This window comes from Bombyx mandarina, chromosome 17 (assembly GCF_030267445.1).
Source record: "Bombyx mandarina strain Sakado chromosome 17, ASM3026744v2".
NCBI lineage: Eukaryota > Metazoa > Arthropoda > Insecta > Lepidoptera > Bombycidae > Bombyx > Bombyx mandarina.
The window spans coordinates 9,509,558-9,531,582 of record NC_143223.1 but is presented as its reverse complement, the minus strand read 5'-3'; the positions used below and the strand labels follow the sequence as shown (position 1 = coordinate 9,531,582).

Below are 22,025 nucleotides of genomic sequence, written 5' to 3'. Positions count from 1 at the left end.
ATCAGGCATAACTGCTGCACGCTTTTTAGAAACTAGAGGACATAACGTTTTTATAGCCGTAATCTGTACGTGGACAAGAGCTGAATTTTAATTTTAGAATAGCAATCTGAATTTCATTGCCTCAGTTTTATACCTAGAATTGTATTAGCATTTTATTCGTTTATTTTAATCATGGAATGTTAAAAATCTAATGATGACTTCACGATAAAACTGTAAACTTGTCTAATATGGCTAATTTAGATAGTTTTGTTGTTGAAATATATGGGTATATATTTGGTATGGTATGGTATGGTATGGTATGGGTATGGTATTTGGCAGGTCTGCTGGAAGAGATTTCTCAAAGAAATGAGCAGTGCCTTTGTACATCATTTTCCTATTACTCTGTACTGTGTCTTGTTTTCTGTGTGTACATAAATAAATAAATAAAAAAGTATATGCAACATTAATATCCAAAACTATTTATATATATATAATATATATAATAAAAAGCTAATGATGACTTCACGATAAAACTGTAAACCTACAGTTGTCTAATATGGCTAATTTAGATAGTTTTGGGGTTGAAATATGTGGGTACATGCAACATTAATATCCACAACTCTCGTTGAATGTTATCCTTCACCCAATCTAAATGCTAACTGGAACGCTGCCAGTGATATAGCTTCTGTGACGGATAGGATGTTTTTGACCTAAATAACATGACAGTTTAATTCACGAAACTTTATTATAACGTCTCTGAATTTAGTTTTAAAAGGTTTGAAGAGCCAAGCGTGTCTTTGTTTATGCATCCTTGTAAATCCGCAGTCTAAGAAAACGCTAGTAGACATATCGCGGACCAGTTTCTTATTTCGTTTTACAACAAAACACTCCTTATAATTCTTCCCGCAAACAGCTTGCTGTGTGTTACGTATAAATTGTCTTGAGCGCCCTCCGTGAATTCCAAAAAGACTTATCGTCTATTTTTACTGTTCGTAATTTACAACGTTTGAAAAGACAACTTACTCAAACTTTTTAAATGAAATACCATTTTGTAGTAATATAATACCAAAGTTTTTTTTATTTTTTTCAAAAAACGTATTTGTTCGGTTCTTTCAGAATGTCTGCATTTTCATCTAAAATCGTGCTACGATCTCCCGTGAAACGTTTTTTATTGATTTCCACCAAAGTCTTAACGAATCTGTAATAATGTAATTTGTCTTTTTTTTTAGAATACGTTTTATTAAACTTTTTCTTGTATTCCTCATATAAATCTTCGGATTCGTCTAGATCATACAAGTTATTTAAATCAACTGTCACTTTATCTTGAATTTTATTTCTTAACGACTCTTCGTGGTTCCTTAGGTTTAAATCTGTATAATAAAAATAAAAACAATTACCATTGAGTTTTATTGGTAAATAAAATTGTCGAATCTACTATGACTTACATTTGAAAACTGCATTTTACGAAAGAAACTCCGGCTGTCGGCAAGACTTCCGCGCTATACTTAGAATTAAGTTTGGCAAGCAGTTGGATATCATTTTTAGAACAGTGAAGTTAGAAATTTAGTGTTTTACGCGACACGTTCCAAATAGAAAAAAATACCTTGATAATACTATTAAAGAGGTTCTGATATTATTAATATGAATAATTACTAAATTACTTTTTATCTTACATGGTCTTAAAGTCAAAGCATAACCTTTCTGAAATTCATCGGTATTGATGTCAGCAAATTGATTAACAGCATACACTACGTCTTTATCTAAAGTATTTTCATTAAGTTGATCAATCATATGGATGTTGTCAACAAAATTTTTCATTGCTTGTCGTTCACTTTCACTATCCTTGTACACCTTATTATGTTTTTCTTTGAAATAATTAAACATTTTCTTCAAATTGTCATTGCTGACTTCAGCTCTTATTGGCATACGATAAATACAATTCTGGAACACTAGAAGCATTAACACAGTATTTTTAAAATATGACATATTGGCAGTGGCCATTCTAGATGAGTGATTGTCGTGTTACTAAAATTTAATTTGCTTCGTTCATTAGTATTACGATTTCCAATACGCAAAACCCGAGTAATTGGTTTGTCACACCTTAATTGAAGGTTCTCTCAGTTGTTCTTGGAAATATCCTAACATCATAAAGGACGTATCATGAACCTTCTGTGTAATCATGAATTGAACCGAGAAATAACCAAATTGGAATTAGGCGCTGTTTAAGTACATTGGCACTGTTTATATTGAATCTCTTGTTATCTTACCTTGTATCAAGACAAAAGGAGTTTCAACAAAGTTCTTGTTCGGACAAGGAAAATTTACATTCCAAACGTAAAGAGAAAGGAACATTCCAGACGTGAAATTACAGTCGCTGGGATCAGGGCATGTTTCGGATTAGGCGAAGCGAAATAATATGGTCATCGGAAGCCTATCGAACAACAAGAACGGAATCTTCATTTATCACTTGCTTCTATATCGCGCTTTCCTACCGCCCTAAATCAGATTGATAATATAAAACTTGCGTATATTCAACATTACATCTTTCGGTTTTCAATATTACATTTATATGTTTCCAATGATTTCGCCTTTATTTAATATTCAAGAGAATTTTAACCACCATAGTCATGCACATTTGTTGTTGTAAGTTTTGATAATTTATATTATTATATAAGTTGCATATTTTATAAATTTGACCCTACTAGCGAAATAGCTGCTTCAATCAATTCAGTATTCCACTTTCATAGCAAGACCAGTAAAATTTATATTCACGCGTGAACTAAATAAACGCTAGCTACCTCAGGCAATGGCACGAATTTAATTTTGGCCCTTTGATCTAATGTTATATTCCCGGGCGTTAACTTTAAATGCGTTAGGACCATCAGTAATCTCTTCATGCTCCATCCAAAGCCGGGCGATTAAAATTTTCCCTCATTAGGAATACAAGCTATTTCGTGGGACTGGCTCGGATTAATCGTGCTCGATTTATTCGATACAAATAGGCCGTCCGGGTTAATCGATACTTACTTTCTTAATCCGCCTTACTCTGAAGTTAAATTGCTGAAAAGTGAGTTTCTTGATTTGTGTTCTTTTTAATTCGGCAACGATTATGTCTACCACGCATGAGGAATTAATAAAACCTGTTGATATATAAAACAATCATTCCATCAAAGCCTTATATAAAGCCTATCAAAGCCTTTTGTTGATTGTATGTATATATTTTCTATAATAATGTATTTATTATCTATAGTACACCGCAACATACCTGCTATATTTTTATATTTTCCAAAATTTCTGTAAATTAAACGGTTGTCTGGAAGAGATCGCTTTTAGCGATAAGACTGCCTATTGTACAAATGTATCTGCTTTTTTGATTGTTTTTGAATGTAAATTTTGTTTTGGTGTACAATAAAGTGTATTCTGTCTCTTTCTCTCTCTTATAATTACGTCAAAGAATCTAAATAACAGCATTTTTAAAAACTAGATAGAAGCGAACTAGTTGAATCGATATGCGAATTCACTCTCCTCGTCTTATTTGCTATTAATTCCCAGTCGTCCATCTCGATTTGCATTACTTTTTAAGCCGAATACCGTTATATCTCATGAGACCTCCAGGTTACGAAGTATAAGGGAGGTACTATGTCCCTTGATCTTGCCTTAAGTACTAGTGATAGGGTAAATTTCAGACCCGTCCATTAATTCAATACAAGTGAAAATCAGCTTCATAAAAATATAATTCAGTCAGTAGTTTGTAGTTTTATTTAAAAAATGTATAATTACAGGGATTACGGTTACCAACATTCTGCCTATTTCTATATTATTTAAAGGCTGATACAACCGTTCTACAATACTATGTCATGCCTCAAGGTGGAATGTGGCATTTACATTGTTATTTCTATTGGCTCTGGTAATCACTAATATGAGGTAGGGCGGGAATTCACTCATCTGCGCTCTCAATTCATCCTTCACTAAGGCATAAGACTCATACAAAATTGATAGTCTTTGATCACCATAAAACGAAACCTGAAATCAAAGAAGATTCTAGCGTGTGAAGATAAGTAAACGAATAATTATATAATTACAATTTGATACAATATCACAATATTTTTCAAACGAAATTAATGCCCATTTAGTATAGAACTTCGTCAAATATTATCTGAAGTGAGTAACTAGAATAACGCTAACATTACTTGAAGAAAATCTTTCATACAAGTACAAGAACAAAACTAATTAAACTATCGCAATATCTACCGAAGCGCGTAAGTAACCGAAAGCAAAGTTAATATTCAATCAGATAACTGTGAGCTTGTCAAATTGGCCAACTTATAAGAACCCGAACCGACTTTTGAAGTCGTTGTGGACTAAAGAATAAGACGTCCGGTGCATTCGAATCCAGCTATGCAACGGTGCTTGAATCACGCAGGCGGGAACCATTTTTTCTAATGAAATACGTACTTAATAATTGTTCACGATTGACTTCCATAGTGAAGGAATAACATCTTGTAATAAATATAAAACCCGCAAAATTATAATTTACGTACCTAATTACTGGTGGTAGGATCTCTTGTAAGTCCACACGTGTAGGTACCACCAGCCTGTCTATTTCTTCCGTGAAGCAGTAACGCGTTTCGGTTTGAAGGGTGGGGCAGCCGTTGTAACCATACTAAGACCTTAGAACTTATATCTCAAGGTGGGTGGCGCATTTACGTTGTAGATGTCTATGGGCTCCAGTAACCACTTAACACCAGGTGGGCTGTGAGCTCGCCCATCTATCTAAGCAGTAAAAAATAAATAAAAAACCCAGCCTATTTATCGTGTATGTATTAGGTATATATGCATGTTATTTTTCGGTATAGATTTATATGTATCGTCCCCTTTCAAGCACGATCATCAACTGAAACCATTTCGTTGATTTATTACCCAAGTATCACTACCCATGGGCGACCCGTGACGAATCGACGCGTGAAAAATGTATCCTCACAATTATTATAACAGAAAATACATCAATGGTTTACGACGCAAATGAAAGGTTTTTTGAAACATTAAATAACAGAATGAACCCGAAACGAGTGAGGTCTACGTAAACGGTTTTACTCGGCGGATTTTAAGTTTGTAATTGCAAAAGTCCGACTTGACCCGAATTCGTTTGATCACCAAAATAAGTATTACGAGATGTGCAAATTTATACAAAGATCAAAGGGGACACATTTTAAGATATAAGATTTTGTCTCTTTGTTCTTTTTTAATTACTTTTACGAACTAGTATACATACAGACAACATATAGGAATATATGTATTACATTATTATTTTATCTCAAATTTCAACGCTACATATTGAAATAGGTGAGTTGGTATATATAACAAATATTTAAGTAAAATTATACACAACACAATCTCCAAATATTTTAGAGATTTTGTTATTCACAATGAACGAACCCACTCTATAACATTCGTATATATAAATAAGTTTGTCTTATTGAATGTTTGCTACTCATGCACACAAAAGCCACAGAACGCTTTGCACTGAAATTTAACTCAAAGTTCATTTTCAAACATGAGATACTGTATGATTGCAACTGGAAAAATAGATTATCCGATATAATAAATAAGATAATGTGTTCGCTGATTGATTTTATGTGGCAACGTCATCATCATCATTATCATCATCACCAGCCTTTATCTGCCCACTGCTGGACATAGGCCTTCCCCAATGCCTTCCACATAATGCGGTCCTCCGCCTTCCGCATCCAACGACTTCCTGCCGTGCGCACTAAGTCGTCAGTCCACCTGTGGCAACAGATCTACAAATATACCGGAGTGTGACACAAATAAGGCATTACTCCGGGACCATTAGACGTGTGTAATTCTTTCTGAGCTACAAATTTAGCGCTTGTGAAGTCGCGGGGCGCGTCTAGTAATTAATAATTATACATGAATATATCCTGCTTAAATCTCAACACTGCCGACATCAGAAGAGAAAGACATGTTATACGACACTAGGAAAGCCGAGCAAAGGAAACATTACAAGGCATTACATAACATAAAGTCCTGAGACTTCCAGAAAGTAAGAAATTTCTGTTCGAATTTGTTTTAGGAACAATTTAATTCGACCCGTGATTGTTCTTATAACACAGGTTCGTGTACATAATTCGTCGCGACACGATCTCCTATCTTACGACGCTATTATTCTTTTACAAGCCGTTCACAACGTCCATAATACGTGACTTTTTTCACAGATGAGAACACAGCAGCTCATGGCTAACGTTTATCCGGGTAAATTGATTTCGAACAGGATATATTGTAAATTTGCTAGGTACGCTTGGATGAACTCAGTGTCAGCGAAACGTCAGTGTAAACCGGAATGCGAGAGCTCACAAAATGCTTTTACTCTTTCCATTTACAATTACGCTGCAATGTTCCATTAAGCGGATTAAAATGATATTCTGATGGGAATTTCGTGGGTGTTCGCGCAGTTAAGAGCACCTCGTATTTGAATGTCGGTATAGTGTGGATGTTTCGCCTTAAGAGGTTTCGGTTATTAAAATGAGTGCGAGGTTAAATTTCCGTAGCTAGATAGTTACAACGGGTAGGTACCACCGCCCTTTCTATTTCTGCCGTGAAGCAGTAATTTCGGCTTGAAGGGTGGGGCAGTGGTGGCGTTGTAAAATTGATACCTACCTAGAACTCATGTATCAAGATGGGTGACATTTAGGTTGTTGATGTTATGTGCTTCGGTAACCACTTATCACCAGATGGGCAATGAGGTCGTTCACTAATCTAAGCAATCAAGAAATTTTTTTAGGGAATGCGAATTTATCGTGATTATAATGACAGACACATTAAAGAGCCTTAAACTAGAATTATTTTCTATGCCAGCTGTAGCCGTAGCCGTATCCAGATCCAAAATACCATTAATTGTAAATTGTTTTAACAAGTTAATGACTCCAACCGGGAATTGGAAGTTATGTATTACTAAAAAATATAGGCAAGTACATAATTACAAGGAAACGGCATTGCACCTCAAAAAAAAACTTTGTTCTATAAACGGATTTTAGAATAATTAAAATCATTTTTTCGGTTTCATCAATCGCGCGTTTATTACTTCCATTTGGACATACTTACATCGATTATTAAAAAACCGAAGAAGATACTATTGCATTTACAAACATGGACAAAAAAAAATGTTAATTTCAGTATCAAACATCCATACGGATTATCGTGAAGACGCCGTTTTCGTTATCTTTGTGATTTTACTTTAGCCGACGGAATCTGAAAGTACAAGAGACAATGTACTGAATAGCGCGTTGAGCCCACGAATCTGATAGATTTGAGGGACCGATATGCAATGTAAGTTTTGAAACGTACTTGTGATATCGAATATAATCATGAACCTACGAGAGAAGATGAATAAATAAGGACACATTAGAAAACAACCCACACATCATTACTTTAATGGGTTGTCGGGTGTATTGTGATTCAGCACGGGTAGATCAACTTCATCTTGTTCTTACCCTTAAACCACAGCATATTTGGTCAGCGCAGCATGTCTTTTTTTTATAATTGAGATTACCGGTGGGACGAGCAAGAGCTCAACCAGGATGGGTGGGATTTGCTAACAGCCACCCGAGCACCTCCAAGGAGACCTAACAACTCAAGAGTAGCAGCTTTGCGAATGAATCTACTACCGTACCGGAATCACGACCCGCTGAGAAGACCCGCGAGAAACTCAGCGGGCTGATGTATTGGTTAGGTTTGCACGTCAATCTCTTTGTCGATTTCGACGAGTACGGCTACCCGTGTCCCTAAGCCTGCTCTTAGTGTTAGAGCTAAAGGCCTCTAATGCAAGGGTTATTGGATCTGACGAATCTGTACGGATGTGTCTAGGCCGTAAGCGGTGACTGGCTCCTGCGTGAGTATGTCCCCTTTCCTGTATAGGCATTTGGCATAAGTTCCACGACCGGCCGCCTGTCTGACGTCAATACTTCTTAGGCTAAATCTCCATATTACATTCATTGCAGTGTACCATATTTAGGATTTTGTTGTTTCTTCTTGGGTGATTTCTTTTATTTCATCCGTTTTTGGTTCTACGATTTCCATTTTATTATTATAAAGATATACACTAAAATTTAAATTTTCAAATATCAAAAGAAAAAAAATTACATATTTACATTAATAGGACAGTAAGGGTAAGTAAAAAATCTCCTGCCTATTTCTATAGCGAATTGATCATGCTCGTTGCATTTTAGGATTGTAGTTGGAACTTAATTTTTTTTGTCATAATACGTTGTTTCAACGAATGGATGTATTTAATAAAAGTATATAAAAAAAAACACTAAAAAGCAAAGATAGTTTGACGAGGTGATTTGTGCTCTCTGGACATCAACTCAAATTTGATGGATACGAGCTCCATTATAAACTAAAGCTCAAACAAAGTTCTTACTATAATTAAGCTCTGATATATGACCAACGTGATTAACCCTCGAATTTCAGCGCAGAATTACGGCAGTTTCAGACGTCACCAGAACTTTTCTTTAGGTGATAAACGTTCGTGCAAATTGCTCACATTTATTTGGCCCGTGGGGAACCGCACCAAGAATGCGGATAGAAGCACACTGTATTCACGAAACCTTCGGAAGGCAGGCTTTCTTTGTCTCATCGGCTGACTGTTAATTGTTATCTCACTCATCACAAAAATATGTGTAATTTTAACAGAACTGAATGAAATTCTTTCAGATATTTTACTTGACTCGTTGATAATTATTTACATATACAGCCAAAAAGACTATAATGTTTTCTAAGAACAATCTATAGACACAATCTATTTTAGTTTTTTTATCCCTGCTTACTCGTTGATAGACTAAAGGACAATTCCAATTACTCACGGATTCAACCTGAAAGAATTTGCCAACGCACAGACCTAACTAGAGCAGTACTTCGCTGGATCGGAATTAACACACGGAGGAGAACCGTGGACAAGCTCAAAAAATGAGGCTAGTATACCACAACCACGGATATTTAAGTCTTCAGACCAAATGATATGATGGAAATCAAAAATCATATAATTGAAAAATGTTCACTCATTGCTTTTCGATTTTCGATTAAATGCTTAGTGATGCTTTGCGTTACTAGGATTTATAAACTGCGCATTCATTTATACTACACAGGGCTCAATCGAACATTCGCTGCAAATGCATTAGAAATCGCTTTTTAAAAGCATTAATAGTTCACAGCGAGCTTATCAAGGAGAGGTCGTTCAATTAATTACCCCTATTTCAAGTTAAATTATAAACATGGCATTTTGAAACGCTTTTTTTCTTATAGCTACACTATATGTTGATATATTGCTAAAACATATAATTAAAAATATGAAGTCAGTAAATTGGTTTTCATTGGAACAATTGTTTGGTGTTATCCCACAATTTCTTCTTTACATACCAGAATTCCTACGCATTATCCTAGCTATATGTCAATGAGCTACGTCGAGAACTCTTCATCGGTTGAGCCATGTGCTTATCTGATTTCTATTTGTCAATATGAACGCATTCATGGACATTGAAGTGATTTTTACACAAACACTTATCTACACTAATATATAAACCTACAGTGGTTTTTACGGATGTTCCGTTATAACTACTGAACCATGCATCCGATTGACTTGAAAATTGGCATCCATGTAGAAAATACAAGTACTTAATGGATAGGCTAATATTTCTATGAGTGTTGGACTCCCTCCACCAGTTGCGGAGGCGTTAATGATGAAAATCCTTGTGGGGGTGAGAAATAATAATGTTATTTTAAATGCCCAGCGAAGCGGACGGGTACAGCTAGTAATTATTGAATTTAACAAATAAGTCGTGCAAAAGTGCAAAAGTCACAAACGTGTCGACGACGGATTTAAATTTCGGATTTTCTGTATCGCGTTAAATAAATGTAAGTCAGAAACATAATCCGTTTATCTTATTACCAGCGTTTTATTTCCAACTAAGAAGGAAGATTCGTTTTCACCTTTTGTTCTTTTGGTTTTCGCCAGAATTCCAAAGCTCACCGGATTAACCTCTCGGGGAGTTGTCCCCATTTTATTTGTCGCTCCAAAAGCAACGTCAGAATCTTTGTTGTGTTCACTATCCGCAGTTACAGTTAAATGTGATCCGATATTCGAAAAGTCTCCCAGCTTTAAGGATATGTGGGTCGTGAACAAGTTAAAAAAAATTTGCAAGAATTGAATATTAATTAGACAATACTGACAGCCGAGTTGATGGAAATCAGATTTAAAAGTTTTTTTTTTTTATTGCTTAGATGGGTGGACGAGCTCACAGCCCACCTGGTGTTAAGTGGTTACTTGAGCCCATAGATATCTGCAACGTAGACGCGCCACCCACCTTGAGATACAAGTTCTAAAGTCTCAGTATAGTTACAACGGCTGCCCCACCCTTCAAACCTTCAAACGCATTACTGCTTCACGGCAGAAATAGGCAGGGCGGTGGTACCTACCCGCGCGGACTCACAAGGGGCCCTACCACCAGTAATTACGCAAATTATAATTTTGCGGGTTTGATTTTTATTACACGATAGTCTATGGCATTATTTTAGTTAGACGTAAACATTGTAAAAAACAGCTAAGAAACGTGTCATGAAGATAAGTCGAGATATTAGTCCTCGGTTTTGGGCCACACGATGGCTATTGCCAAAGGCTACCGAATACGTAGCTCATATCCAAGTTGATGGCTATGAGGTTGCCTTTCTGAGGTTTTACTAAGGATATTCGATATTGTTTATTTAGCTAGGTATACCAAACAAAAATTCATTTGTGTCATACGTTTGATATTCTTATATTCAATCATTTTTGAAGTCCAAGAACTCTCCTAAAATTTCGTAGCTGGATGTGTCATAGCGCTCAGGAAACACCGTCCAGAAAAATTTAACCCAAAAGCGGTTAATTGTAAAAAAGGTCTCGAAAAACACGTTATGGAAGAATGCGGTGATTCTAGGTAGTATTAATGAACTTTACTCCGCTAGTAGGTAATGCTATTGTAAAAAAGAGACAAGGGGGTTGTCCCAAACAATTTCTCAAAGCAATCACCCTGTACTATATGATAAAAACCAAAAAAAAAGATCCGATCACACACCCATTCCAGTTGGTACATAACATAAATAGTGTGACTATTCTAAATATTCAAATATGTCTTGTATCCAACTCACGATTTTCATAAAATCAAGTCAAAATTGTGATGTGACAGTCCACACCACAATTCACTAATATCGTTCTAAAAGACTCAATTTATCCTTGAGCACTATTTATTCCAATGAAAAATACATCGGCGTGGTGTCTTGTTCTCTAGCATTAAAAGTCACGTAGAGTGGTCACTATTAGCTACTGAAAGTCTATCTAGAAGCTGGGACACGAGAAACGACAGCTTAAAAATAGAAAGAAACCATTTTTGCAGGTTAAATGAAGACTCCACTTGTAAACTTTGCTCAACAAGTCCCGTAATTTTCTTGTCTTAATGGACGCATGTTGTTTAATTTTTTCAGAGATTAAGGAAGATCTTTGTAAAGAAAATCAAGACAAAAGAGAAGATTACAAAAATACGTTGAGGCAAATTTTACTTGGCTCCGTGATATTTTTACAATATTTAATAAGATTTAATGACCTTTAAAAGATTTGACAGATGCCACATAACTAAATTTAAATAGACTTATTGAGAGGAACGAAGCGGTGTGTTTTTTTTTTACTTTGTTAATTTAGTGTTTCCTCAGATTCAAATGTGTTATAACGATGGTTTATTAACTGTTGAGCATCTGTAAAAGAGCACATATGTGGGAAAATGAAACGAAATCGCTGGACGTAGCTTCTCGGGATCTCCCAAAAAGTCCACTGAAAAAGTCTCAGTAAATGAACACTATTGAGACTATATTTCACCGCATATCATTTAGTTTCATTTAATTTTCATACCAATTGATTAATGGCTTAAAGTACCTAATCAACTTCATTGCGTTTCCAAAGATCTTTTCTGCCACGTACCATCCAGCTTTGGAATGAGCTCCCCTCCACGGTGTTTCCCGAGCGCTATGACATGTCCTTCTTCAAACGAGGCTTGTGGAGAGTAGTATTAAACGGTAGGCAGCGGCTTGACTCTGCCCCTGGCATTGCTGACGTCCATGAGCGACGGTAACCGCTTACCATCAAGTGGGCCGTACGTTTGTCTGACTGCAAAGTCAATAAAAAAAAACAAAAAAAACACCCCATATAATTTTTCATAAAACACAATATACAAAAGATTAGACTCTGTTAGCGAATTCCACCCCTCCTGGCTGAGCCCTTGCTCGCCCAACTGCCCTGGTGGAACTAGAAAGGTCTCCGGGCCACTAGAAGTCATTCAATAATTTAAAAAAAGTAGGCTGTATGGTATGATACCTGCGCCTTTCCAGTTAAGAAAATAGAAACTATTACTTATAACTAAACGCCACAATAATTGTCATTACGAACAAAGTAACTTCAAAAACAAAAACTATTTCTTCTGAACCAATTTTTAATTATAAGTTTAAAAAAAAACACTTGCATCTTTAATGCAAAATAAATATTGCAAACAAAATAATTATAATTAAAATTTTAACAAGGAATATTCACGAGAATTGTACAGACTTCGTTAAGTAAATTTCTCAACAAAACCGAAAACAAAAACATAAGAAGATCTCATAATCGAAAGTATTTACTTGAGTGTTCATAATCTCTCTCTTTACGGGGCACAGGATATTGAGCTGGCTAACTTTTACGTCAACAAAGCAGTTTGATGTAGTTCGTTCGAGTTAGACAAGCAGAGGCTCCAATATTTATGACAAGTTCCCGCCTTGAATACAAACATAAAGTTCAAAACTAGCTTAACCCTTCGAGAGAACTCTCATCTTAAGGAAATCCGAACAATTTGGTTTGGAATTGAACTGTTTTCAGATCTTAGTGCCTTAATTGAACCATTCGCTCGAAGTTCTAAATCATCACTGTTAACTTTATTAATGCTTTGTTATTTGAAAGTTTATGGAAATAATAAACAAGGTGCTTAAAACTTCAATGCGTGTTTAATTTAAAATGCAAATTTGAACAAGGATTCGAGATTAGGTGTTTGCTGTTTTTTTATAATTTTTGCAAGCTCTGGATCAATTTTTGGCTTTTGGATCGGAAAGTCTTCTTTTGATAGATCGGCATAACGATTTACTTGTACCTTCATAGAGTTTGGTTGAAGATTAATACGGTTAACCTTTCTTAGGGTTTGCAAAAAGTTAAAATAACGCTTCTGGTAATCACTTTGTCCTTTAAACGTTTTGTTATATTTCTTCACAAAATGAGCATAAATTGTAGGGGCGTTTTCAAGTTTATAAACAAAAGGATAACTCAATTCCTGCGCACAAAACAAAAACACATTGCAGAAAAAAAACACTCCGATAATTGCTATCAAATTTTGCATGTCGTAAAAACGTATCCTCCGATAACATGAATCTTTGCTAGGCAATTGATTGGTCGCCATCATAAAATTATATTACGGTGAAATTTTATGCGTGAAATTACAATCTGAAATTTAATCTTAACTGCAGATGGCATCTAAAAGAGTTTCGGGTGACCATAAAAAGCGAACGTCAGGTATTCTTTCGGGATGTTTTAATTATCATAGCACTGAGCCTGAGGGCTGACTTGCTCAACCCCTTTCTTGTAGAAGGTTCGGATCCTAATCAAAACACACTGCCCGAAATTTGCTTCGTACTACGGCGCTACTGATTATTAAAACATATTATTCAAAGATCAACTTGTTTTAGTTCTCCTAAAACTAAGCAACTTTTAACATGCCTTTATTAGCTTGACCTGTTTTGAGCTATATCATCGAGTCTTTTAATTTAATTTGTTTCACAAAAATTCAACCTTCAGTTATCTTGAAACTTTTGCAAATGTATCGATAGCTAATGATAATACGATAAACCAAACTATTCACATTTCCTTGAAACTTGAGATTAGATCCGAGATAATCCTAGCACGGGACAATTGATAAGGAACGATTAAAATTTTAGTATTTTGTATTGACAATCAAATAAATTCTACTATGCGGTCGCAATTCACTCTGTACGATCATTCGAATTGGATGACGCAGAGGCATTCCCATTTATAAAAGCCAATGAAATATCTCAAAGGCAATAGAAATGTATCCATCCGTTTCATTCCGTCGCCGTCGTTGCTTCACAGTTGAGGATATTCGCCAAATAAATGGATATAAATGTATCTTCGCAAAGAGACTGAAGTCACTCGTCTGTGACAGGAATATGTCTCAGAGAATGGAACGTATCAGTACTTCGATATTATGATTTATAATAAAACTCTAGAGCTCAAACATTACTAGCATTACTAACGGAACAAAATTATGAGTTTTAATTATAGTAATAACAACAATAATTCGAAGATAACATATAGATAACTAAAAAGACTGGAAAGCAAACTCTATTTGCGTTGACGAGATTTTTCGAGCAGTCGACATAGGCCGCAAAAACACTAAAAACGTCGAGTCAGAATATCTTTTGAAAAAGACATTAGTCTTTACGACTTGCTGAAACAGCTTCCTAAGTGCAGTTTCGGCGGGTCACAGTGAATAGTGACCAGCTAATGGCCGAATGAGACCGTCCCTTTCCTTGTACCTGGGGAGACTGCTCAAGTTGTCACCTAGACGCGTTCTTAGTCCGAGGAGTCGTAACTCGGTACCTAAGTAAGTTACGAAAACTTACTTAGGTACGAATATACGTCACCTCGTATTTTTCTCTGTTAATGCGACCATGTAAGGTACTCCCGAGACATAGATCGTTGACTTCAATGTACACAGTCTAACATTACGACGAGAATGGGCGGCTTGAGACAATAATCTTCAGAAAAAATTGGAATTTAGGTCCATAAACATAAATTCATAACACAAGAATGTAAGTTGAAATACATTTATGTACATATGGAATGTTTCTGTCTATTGTCATGGATGTTGTGTGTATTATCGAATTTTTGCTTTGTATTGCTTTAGGAAATGTGGTATAAATCTTTGAATACATTAAAATTTAATAATTTGCTTGTTTGTTGATCAAAATTGGAATTGTAGTAATCATCGTTCAATACTGGCTGACTGAGTGAATAGAGGTCTCTCACATATGTGTCGATAGTACAAAATTTATCTTACAATTAAATAACATACTTTCATTGGAAAGATAATAAAATTCTAACAGCTCTCCAACAAACACAATGTTTATTACAGTAGAAGCATAAAACTTTTAAATAAAACGAACAACCCAAAACACGATACTTATCGCAGGCTTATAAAACATTATTTTTATGGGCCTCTCTAAATGGAACCTAAATTACGGATTCTAGCAACGAAAGACTGAACATCTACAGAATATTTAGAAATAACTTAGTTTCTCATTTGAAGAATATCTCTGGGATCACAGGGTATAGTTATCCTCGAAACTTTAGTGGGCTTAACACACACGTATCCACCACCAAGTCTTAACACGTTCCATGATGATGAGGCAATTCAAGCTTTGGTGCAAGGAGAAAAATACCTAAGCTGTTCGTAGCATTAGCCTTTTTTTTTTGTCAAACCCAAATTTAAGTTACTTCAAGAAAAAATAAGACTGTGTTAAAAATAGGCAATCATCTTATATCTGGAAATAGCTGGTAAATTGGCTGGCTGGTAAATTGCTGCGATTATTCGAATTATGTAATTAAATTGGGGAGTAGGTATTTAGGTACTGATACAAGAAAGGTAACCTTTCGGAAGGATTGTCCAATTTAGACAGATCCCCCAATAGTCACGAACGGCACCTCCGAAAAAATCAATACACGAAATGGAAGCAATCCATCGCTTTGTCTATCTTTCCGCTATCTTCCCTCTTGACGACATGAGATATAAGGCGTGTCTTCAATCCTTAGAAAGAAATCTAATGCAGGTGAATGAGTTTAACCGTAATCTAGCTAGGTATTGCAGCGGCTTAACGCAATTGGATCTGTCAATTGGGAACCTTTTTTTTTGGTTTTTATTGCTTGCATGGGTGGACGAGCTCACAGCCCACCTGATGTTAAGTGGTTACTGGAGCCCATAGACATTGAGATATGAGTTCTAAGGTCTCAGTATAGTAACAACGGCTGCCCCACCCTTCAAACCGAAACGCATTACTGCTTCACGGCAGAAATAGGCGGAGTGTTGGTACCTACCCGTGCGGACTCACAAGAGGTCCTACCAACAGTAAGCTCAGTTATATCATATTATATATAATGAAATCTTACTATTGAAGGTATTTTTCACCGTAGTGTGCTGGGATATTGATCAGAAGATATAAATATGGTGACCTCTTCGTTTTTGACTATTCGGACATGGTATCAAATTAGGGTTAACTAGAGGCCCCGCAGTAGTCGAAATTCGACTATAATTATTTGGAATTGTAAGTTTGTACACTATTATGATTGTATTTTATACTTCTATAATCACAAATTTCGCCAAGGCTACTCTTTAAAAAATATTAATAAAGACAAACAATATTTAATCTATTCTCAATTTGATCACAGACGTCAAGAACAAAAGTTTGACAATAAATAGTATGCATGCGTGTGTGCGTTAAATACATGGTATGTAGTGTGTGTAATGATTTCTTTATTGATTTAATGTATCTTTTATGCATTATTTTTAAAAAATATTAAGATTGTGCACTTCTTCTCTATATTCTCTAAAAGTGTGTAAAATTTCATACTCCTCCGTCCGCGCAATTTTCGTAAAAAGGGATACAAAGTTTTTGCTTCACGTATTAATATATAAATTATCGTTCAGAAGCATCAGCATAACTTACTTACATGTTTAAGTTTCTATTTCGTGTATATTTTTTTCAGCTGACAAAGTCGTCGTGGCCTAAAGGATAAGACGTCCGGTGCATAAGTATCGAGCGATGCAACGGTGTTCGAATCCCGCAGGCGGAAACCAATTTTTCTAATGAAATACGTACTTAAGAAATCTTCACGATTAACTTCCACGGTGAAGGAATGGCATCGTGTAATAAAAATCAAACCCGCAAATTTATAATTTGCGTAATTACTGGTGGTAGGACCTCTTGTGAGTCCGCGCGGGTAGGTACCACCACCCCGCCTATTTCTGCCGTGAAGCAGTAATGCGTTTCGGTTTGAAAGGTAGCGTTGTAATTACTATACTGAGACCTTAGAAATCATATCTCCGGTGTGGATACCCGTATGAGTATGGGTTCCGGTAAGCACTTAAGATCAGGTGGGCTGTGAGCTCGTCCACCCATCTAAACAATAAAAAAATTATTAATGTTTATGTCATAAACAATAACGGACATTTTAATATACTTTTTAAAATATTGACTAAATTTATTTGAAAGTCTAAATTTCTATTTTTATTAAACTTTGTTAAATTATCTTTTGTTGTCCATTAATAATTCTATTATATATTATAACGCTATAAGTATTGTCTTCTGGCTGGAAGAGAACGTATATCTTAAATAAACTCACCCTTGTTTACTTATTTTTGCGAAATTTTGTTTTGTCTGCTACAATTCAGCAGGTTAAGGTAGCTAATTTAATTTAAATTAATTTATTTTAGTCTGTTAGTCGATTCAATATGTAGCGTAATTTAGGCACGCCTCACGTATTTCAGTAAAGTAAGACGAAATAATCAAACATAAGCAAAATTAAATACAATCTTATTTATAATTTAAACAAAGGCAGTTTTACGAAACAATTAGATTAATTCATATTTAAAAAAAAAACGAACGCACGTAATTTGGCGAGAGGTTGACACTTGGCTTCGTCCGCAACTTAATAACTACGTTTTCATGAAGCCATAATTACGTTTAAGAACTATAAAAGAGTAGTTAACACGAATAGATGGTATCATATTTCCATTCCAACGGTTGTTCTTACAAGGATATAAAAATGTATTTTTTTTTCAAAGTTGTTTTATCAAAGTATGTATAACAATCAATCAAAACAATTTTTATGTGGATTATAAGAACACGATTTTTATTCGTAAAATCAATAACGTAACCAACAAAAGAACAGACAAACAAAAACAAAAGTTGATTATTCTTTCACATAATTTTACGTCACACATCTATTAACATTATGATTTTAGATTTGTTGGTCATTGATGTTTTCAATCAACCACAATACACATACAACATACATACAACCACAGTATGATAGTAAAAGATAAAGTGAAGAGATATGTATTTATTTATTTATTTATTCAACTTCATGCACAAAGGTACAATGGCGGACTTAATGGCTGAGGCATTCTCTATCAGTCAATCAAGGGTGACGTAGAGTCATGTGGTAGTCGCATTACGTACAATACGTACACAATATTATATCATGATAATAATATAAAATTTACACATATATCTATACTTCTATACTAATATTATAAAGAGGAAAAATTTGTTTGTTTTTTTGTATTGAATAGTCTCCAAAACTACTGAACCCATTTGAAAAATTCTTTCACTGTTTGGAAGCTACACTATTCCCGATTGACATAGGCTATAATCTTTTTTGAAAAAAAATAGTGGTCCTTACTAAGACTCCAATAATGTAATCCAAGGTGTAAAAAAAATACCTAAAATATTCTTTACATCGCGTGCCCTGCGAAAACTATTGATGATAGAATAAAATAATGTACTACGACTTTGTAGAACACATTATTATTTACAAACAGTTATGCCGCAATAAGTTTTCTTTTATTTAAAAAAAATAAAACAACATCAAATATCGTTGAAATTTTTGTTAAAGGCCCGAACGGAGCCGGAGCTGGCCGCTTGTCTGTATATATAAATTCACATACATTTAAAATCATATACACATTTATACACAACATAAAAATATAACACATTTATCAGATATAAAGAAGAATATAGTATAAGTATAAGATTATAATAGTATATTGCATAGAACACACATTGCGAGTCGGATTTTGAAGTTTCCGCCAATTCATTCGTAAAAAGTTGCCGAACGTTTATTTTGAAAGTTGGGCGATCAATGATCATCCTAATATTAAGAGGAAGTTAATTCCAAAGTTGACGTATTTATTGTTTTATTAACTTTAAATCTAACATACGGAACTTTTTTTTTGACGTTCGTGAATATTACTTTCCGGATCCCATTACTTTATTACAACGGATGAAGGTATCGACCTAAACATGCCCTCTACATAATTTACATTCAGTACCTGTATTAACTTGTAAATTTTGAGTTTATTTATAGTACGTGATTCTGATCAAATATTGTGTCGGACTACAATAAAAATAAATATACCAAAGAGAACGATTTACTTATGCGAAAGGTTTATTCGTGTCTGAATGCAAAGAGTTTGAATCACCAGCGCACTATTTTGCATAAAGTAACACTTGCGTTTGAATATCAAACCATATATGAATATAGTCGAGGTTGACAACTTGGCACTGGCATCACCGTGAAATAGAGTCGCTAAAATTACTTTCCGTATGAATGCGTTTTTGTACAACCATCATAAGAAATACGCCAGTGACTCAAATTGGAATGTTAGTTTAATTTTAAGGAAAAATGCAAATTTATTTATCTTTGTGTGTTAATTTGTGTGCTCTACTACGCCACTAGCCATGTGATCAGCCACGAAGTCCTTATAGTCTTTTATACTAATATTGTAAAGAGGAAAGATTTGTTTGTTTGTTTGTATTGAATAGGCTCCGAAACTACTGAACCGATTTGAAAAATTATTTCATTGTTTGGAAGCTACACTATTTTCGAGTGACATAGGCTATAATCTTTTTTGAAAAAAATTAGGGATCCTTACTAAAACTCCAATAATATAACCCAAAGTGTAAAAAAATACCTAAAATATTCTTTACATCGCGTGCCCTGCGAAAACTATTCATGATAGAATAAAATAATGTACCTACTACAACTTTGTAGAACACATTATTATTTACAAAAAGTGTCGCGACAGCATATGTCTAACTATTATAGTTATGCCGCAATAAGTGTTCTTTTATTTAAAAAAAATAAAACAACCACAAATATCGTTGAAATTTTTGTTAAAGACCCGAGCGGAGCCGGAGCGGACCGCTTGTATCTTATATATTTGTATATCTATTGTACCAGCTATCTTGCTCTGGCCCAAGCAACACTGCATTTCTCTATAAATAGCAAATTATTATCATTTCTATTTTTGTCAATGTGACTAGTACTTACTATTTTTCTTTTACTGAATGCCTTAGTTTTAATCCACAATTCATCATTAATGCATTTGTTTGAACGTATCTTAGTGTTAAAAATGGACAAATATAGATGAAAACTCGGAATACAAATAACATGATAAAGAAAACAGAAAAACAGGTATACGTATGAGCGTTATTGTGAAATAACTGCCAAAAATAAATAGATACGGGTATATTAAGTTGGTTTCGTATATTTCGAATTGAACAAAGAGTTAAATCCTTGTATTGTATTAATCAGATTTATTTTATATACTTTTTTATTTATCTTTTTAATTAGGTCCGTATAATTGGTCGCATTTGCGCTTTTGCATGAGCGTGGGCAGAGTCGTAAAAGTGCGATAGGTAGGTTCTAAATTGCAATAAAGAATCGGGAATAAATAACAAACGGTCATCTAGCGCCGAACTAATACTCTCTGTACTACCAGAAGCAAAAGCGAATGTATATACGTATATGTAAGATATGAAACATCATGTTATATGATACAAAATTATATTTAAGGCGTACTGAGAAAACACATTAAAAGATATAATGGACTTAAATAAGGTTTCCCATATTTATTTGCAAAAATGTTTAAACTAATAAAATGTTATTTGTTGCAATTAAAGGCAAAACGACCACATGGTCCTCTTGATAGCAAGCGGTCACCATTGTAGATGCCATCAATTCAATTATTTAAATAAAAATACATAATATATATTAATAGCATTTGCTATCCTGTAATCAACATCAAACCCGTAATTCGGTTTGGATTCTACCTATGTAATGTTTTCTTCAATTTTCGAGAATCGCAGATAAAATTTAAACTTTTTTTTTTATTGCCCTTGTAGGCAGACGAGCATACGGCCCACCTGATGGTGAGTGGTTACCGTCGCTCATGGACTTCAGCAATGCCAGGGGCAGAGCCAAGCCGCTGCCTACCGCTTAATACTCTCCATAAGCCTCGTTTGAAGAAGGACATGTCATAGCGCTCGGGAAACACCGTGGAGGGGAGCTCATTCCATAGCCGGATGGTGCGTGGCAAAAAAGATCTCTGGAAGCGCACTGTGGATGACCGCAGTGGCTCCAGGTAGTATGGATGAACTCTACTCCGGTGGCGGGCGGTGCGGTGGTAAAAACGAGATGCCGGTATCATCTCGAATAATTCCTCAGAGCACTCCCCATGGAACATACGGTACAAAATACAGAGGGAACCGAAGTCCCTCCGCAGACCCAGAGGTTCCAAACGATCCGAAAGAATGGGATTATCGACAACTGCTTTTAAGTCTTAATGTTGCGTTTATTTTTTCAGATTACACGGCAGTTAGCACAAGATTCAAGTGTCAACAAATAACAACTTAATCATCTTTTACCACCAACTTAAAGTATTCGAAACACGAAGATAATAAACGCGAGATTTAGCTGAAAAAGGGGCTCATCCTTTTAGGTATGGCTGCCATACTAATATTAGTTTCATAAGCCCACAAAAACTGCTCGATGTCTCAAAGAATAGTTATTGCTTTATTATCTTTAAAATAAAATGCTCATTAAAGATTCAACGCCTGTTTTTCTTTTCAGATTATTTCAAAAGAAATATTTGTATTATTTAGCTAATCACTAAAAAATCTATTTAAATCTAAAAAGTCAGTAGATTTTCTTTTAATTCTGATGGATGACACATAGAAAAATGAAGAGAAATTTTCACTAGACTGCCTGAAAAATCTTCATAATTAGATACACCGATATTTAAGGCGGAACATGTTATAAATAAACTAAATTCGCTTTTTTTCCACAT

At 34.9% G+C, this 22,025-nt stretch overlaps 1 protein-coding gene across 1 annotated transcript; it reads right to left on the bottom strand.

Moving 5' to 3' along the window:
• Positions 1–1,065: 1,065 nt before the first annotated feature.
• Positions 1,066–20,168, bottom strand: LOC149501138 (uncharacterized). Its single transcript, XM_089734401.1, has 4 exons — positions 20,135–20,168; positions 14,205–14,243; positions 1,653–1,892; positions 1,066–1,349 (listed from the first exon to the last, which is right to left on the bottom strand). The coding sequence occupies exons 1-4, from the start codon at positions 20,166–20,168 to the stop codon at positions 1,066–1,068; spliced, it is 597 nt and encodes a 198-aa protein (XP_089590527.1).
• Between the last annotated feature and the right edge of the window lie 1,857 nt (positions 20,169–22,025).

What these genes read in the sequence shown, in the direction of transcription:
- LOC149501138 (XM_089734401.1), bottom strand. Translation starts at nt 20,168, where the DNA reads ATGCAGTGTTGCTTGGGCCAGAGCAAGATAGCTG. An exon ending in GGGCCAGAGCAAGATAGCTG is followed by an intron (nt 14,244 to 20,134) that starts GTACAATAGATA and finishes CTCTTTGCGAAG; the next exon opens with ATACATTTATATCCATTTAT. An exon ending in TGCTTTGACTTTAAGACCAT is followed by an intron (nt 1,350 to 1,652) that starts GTAAGATAAAAA and finishes TTTATTATACAG; the next exon opens with ATTTAAACCTAAGGAACCAC.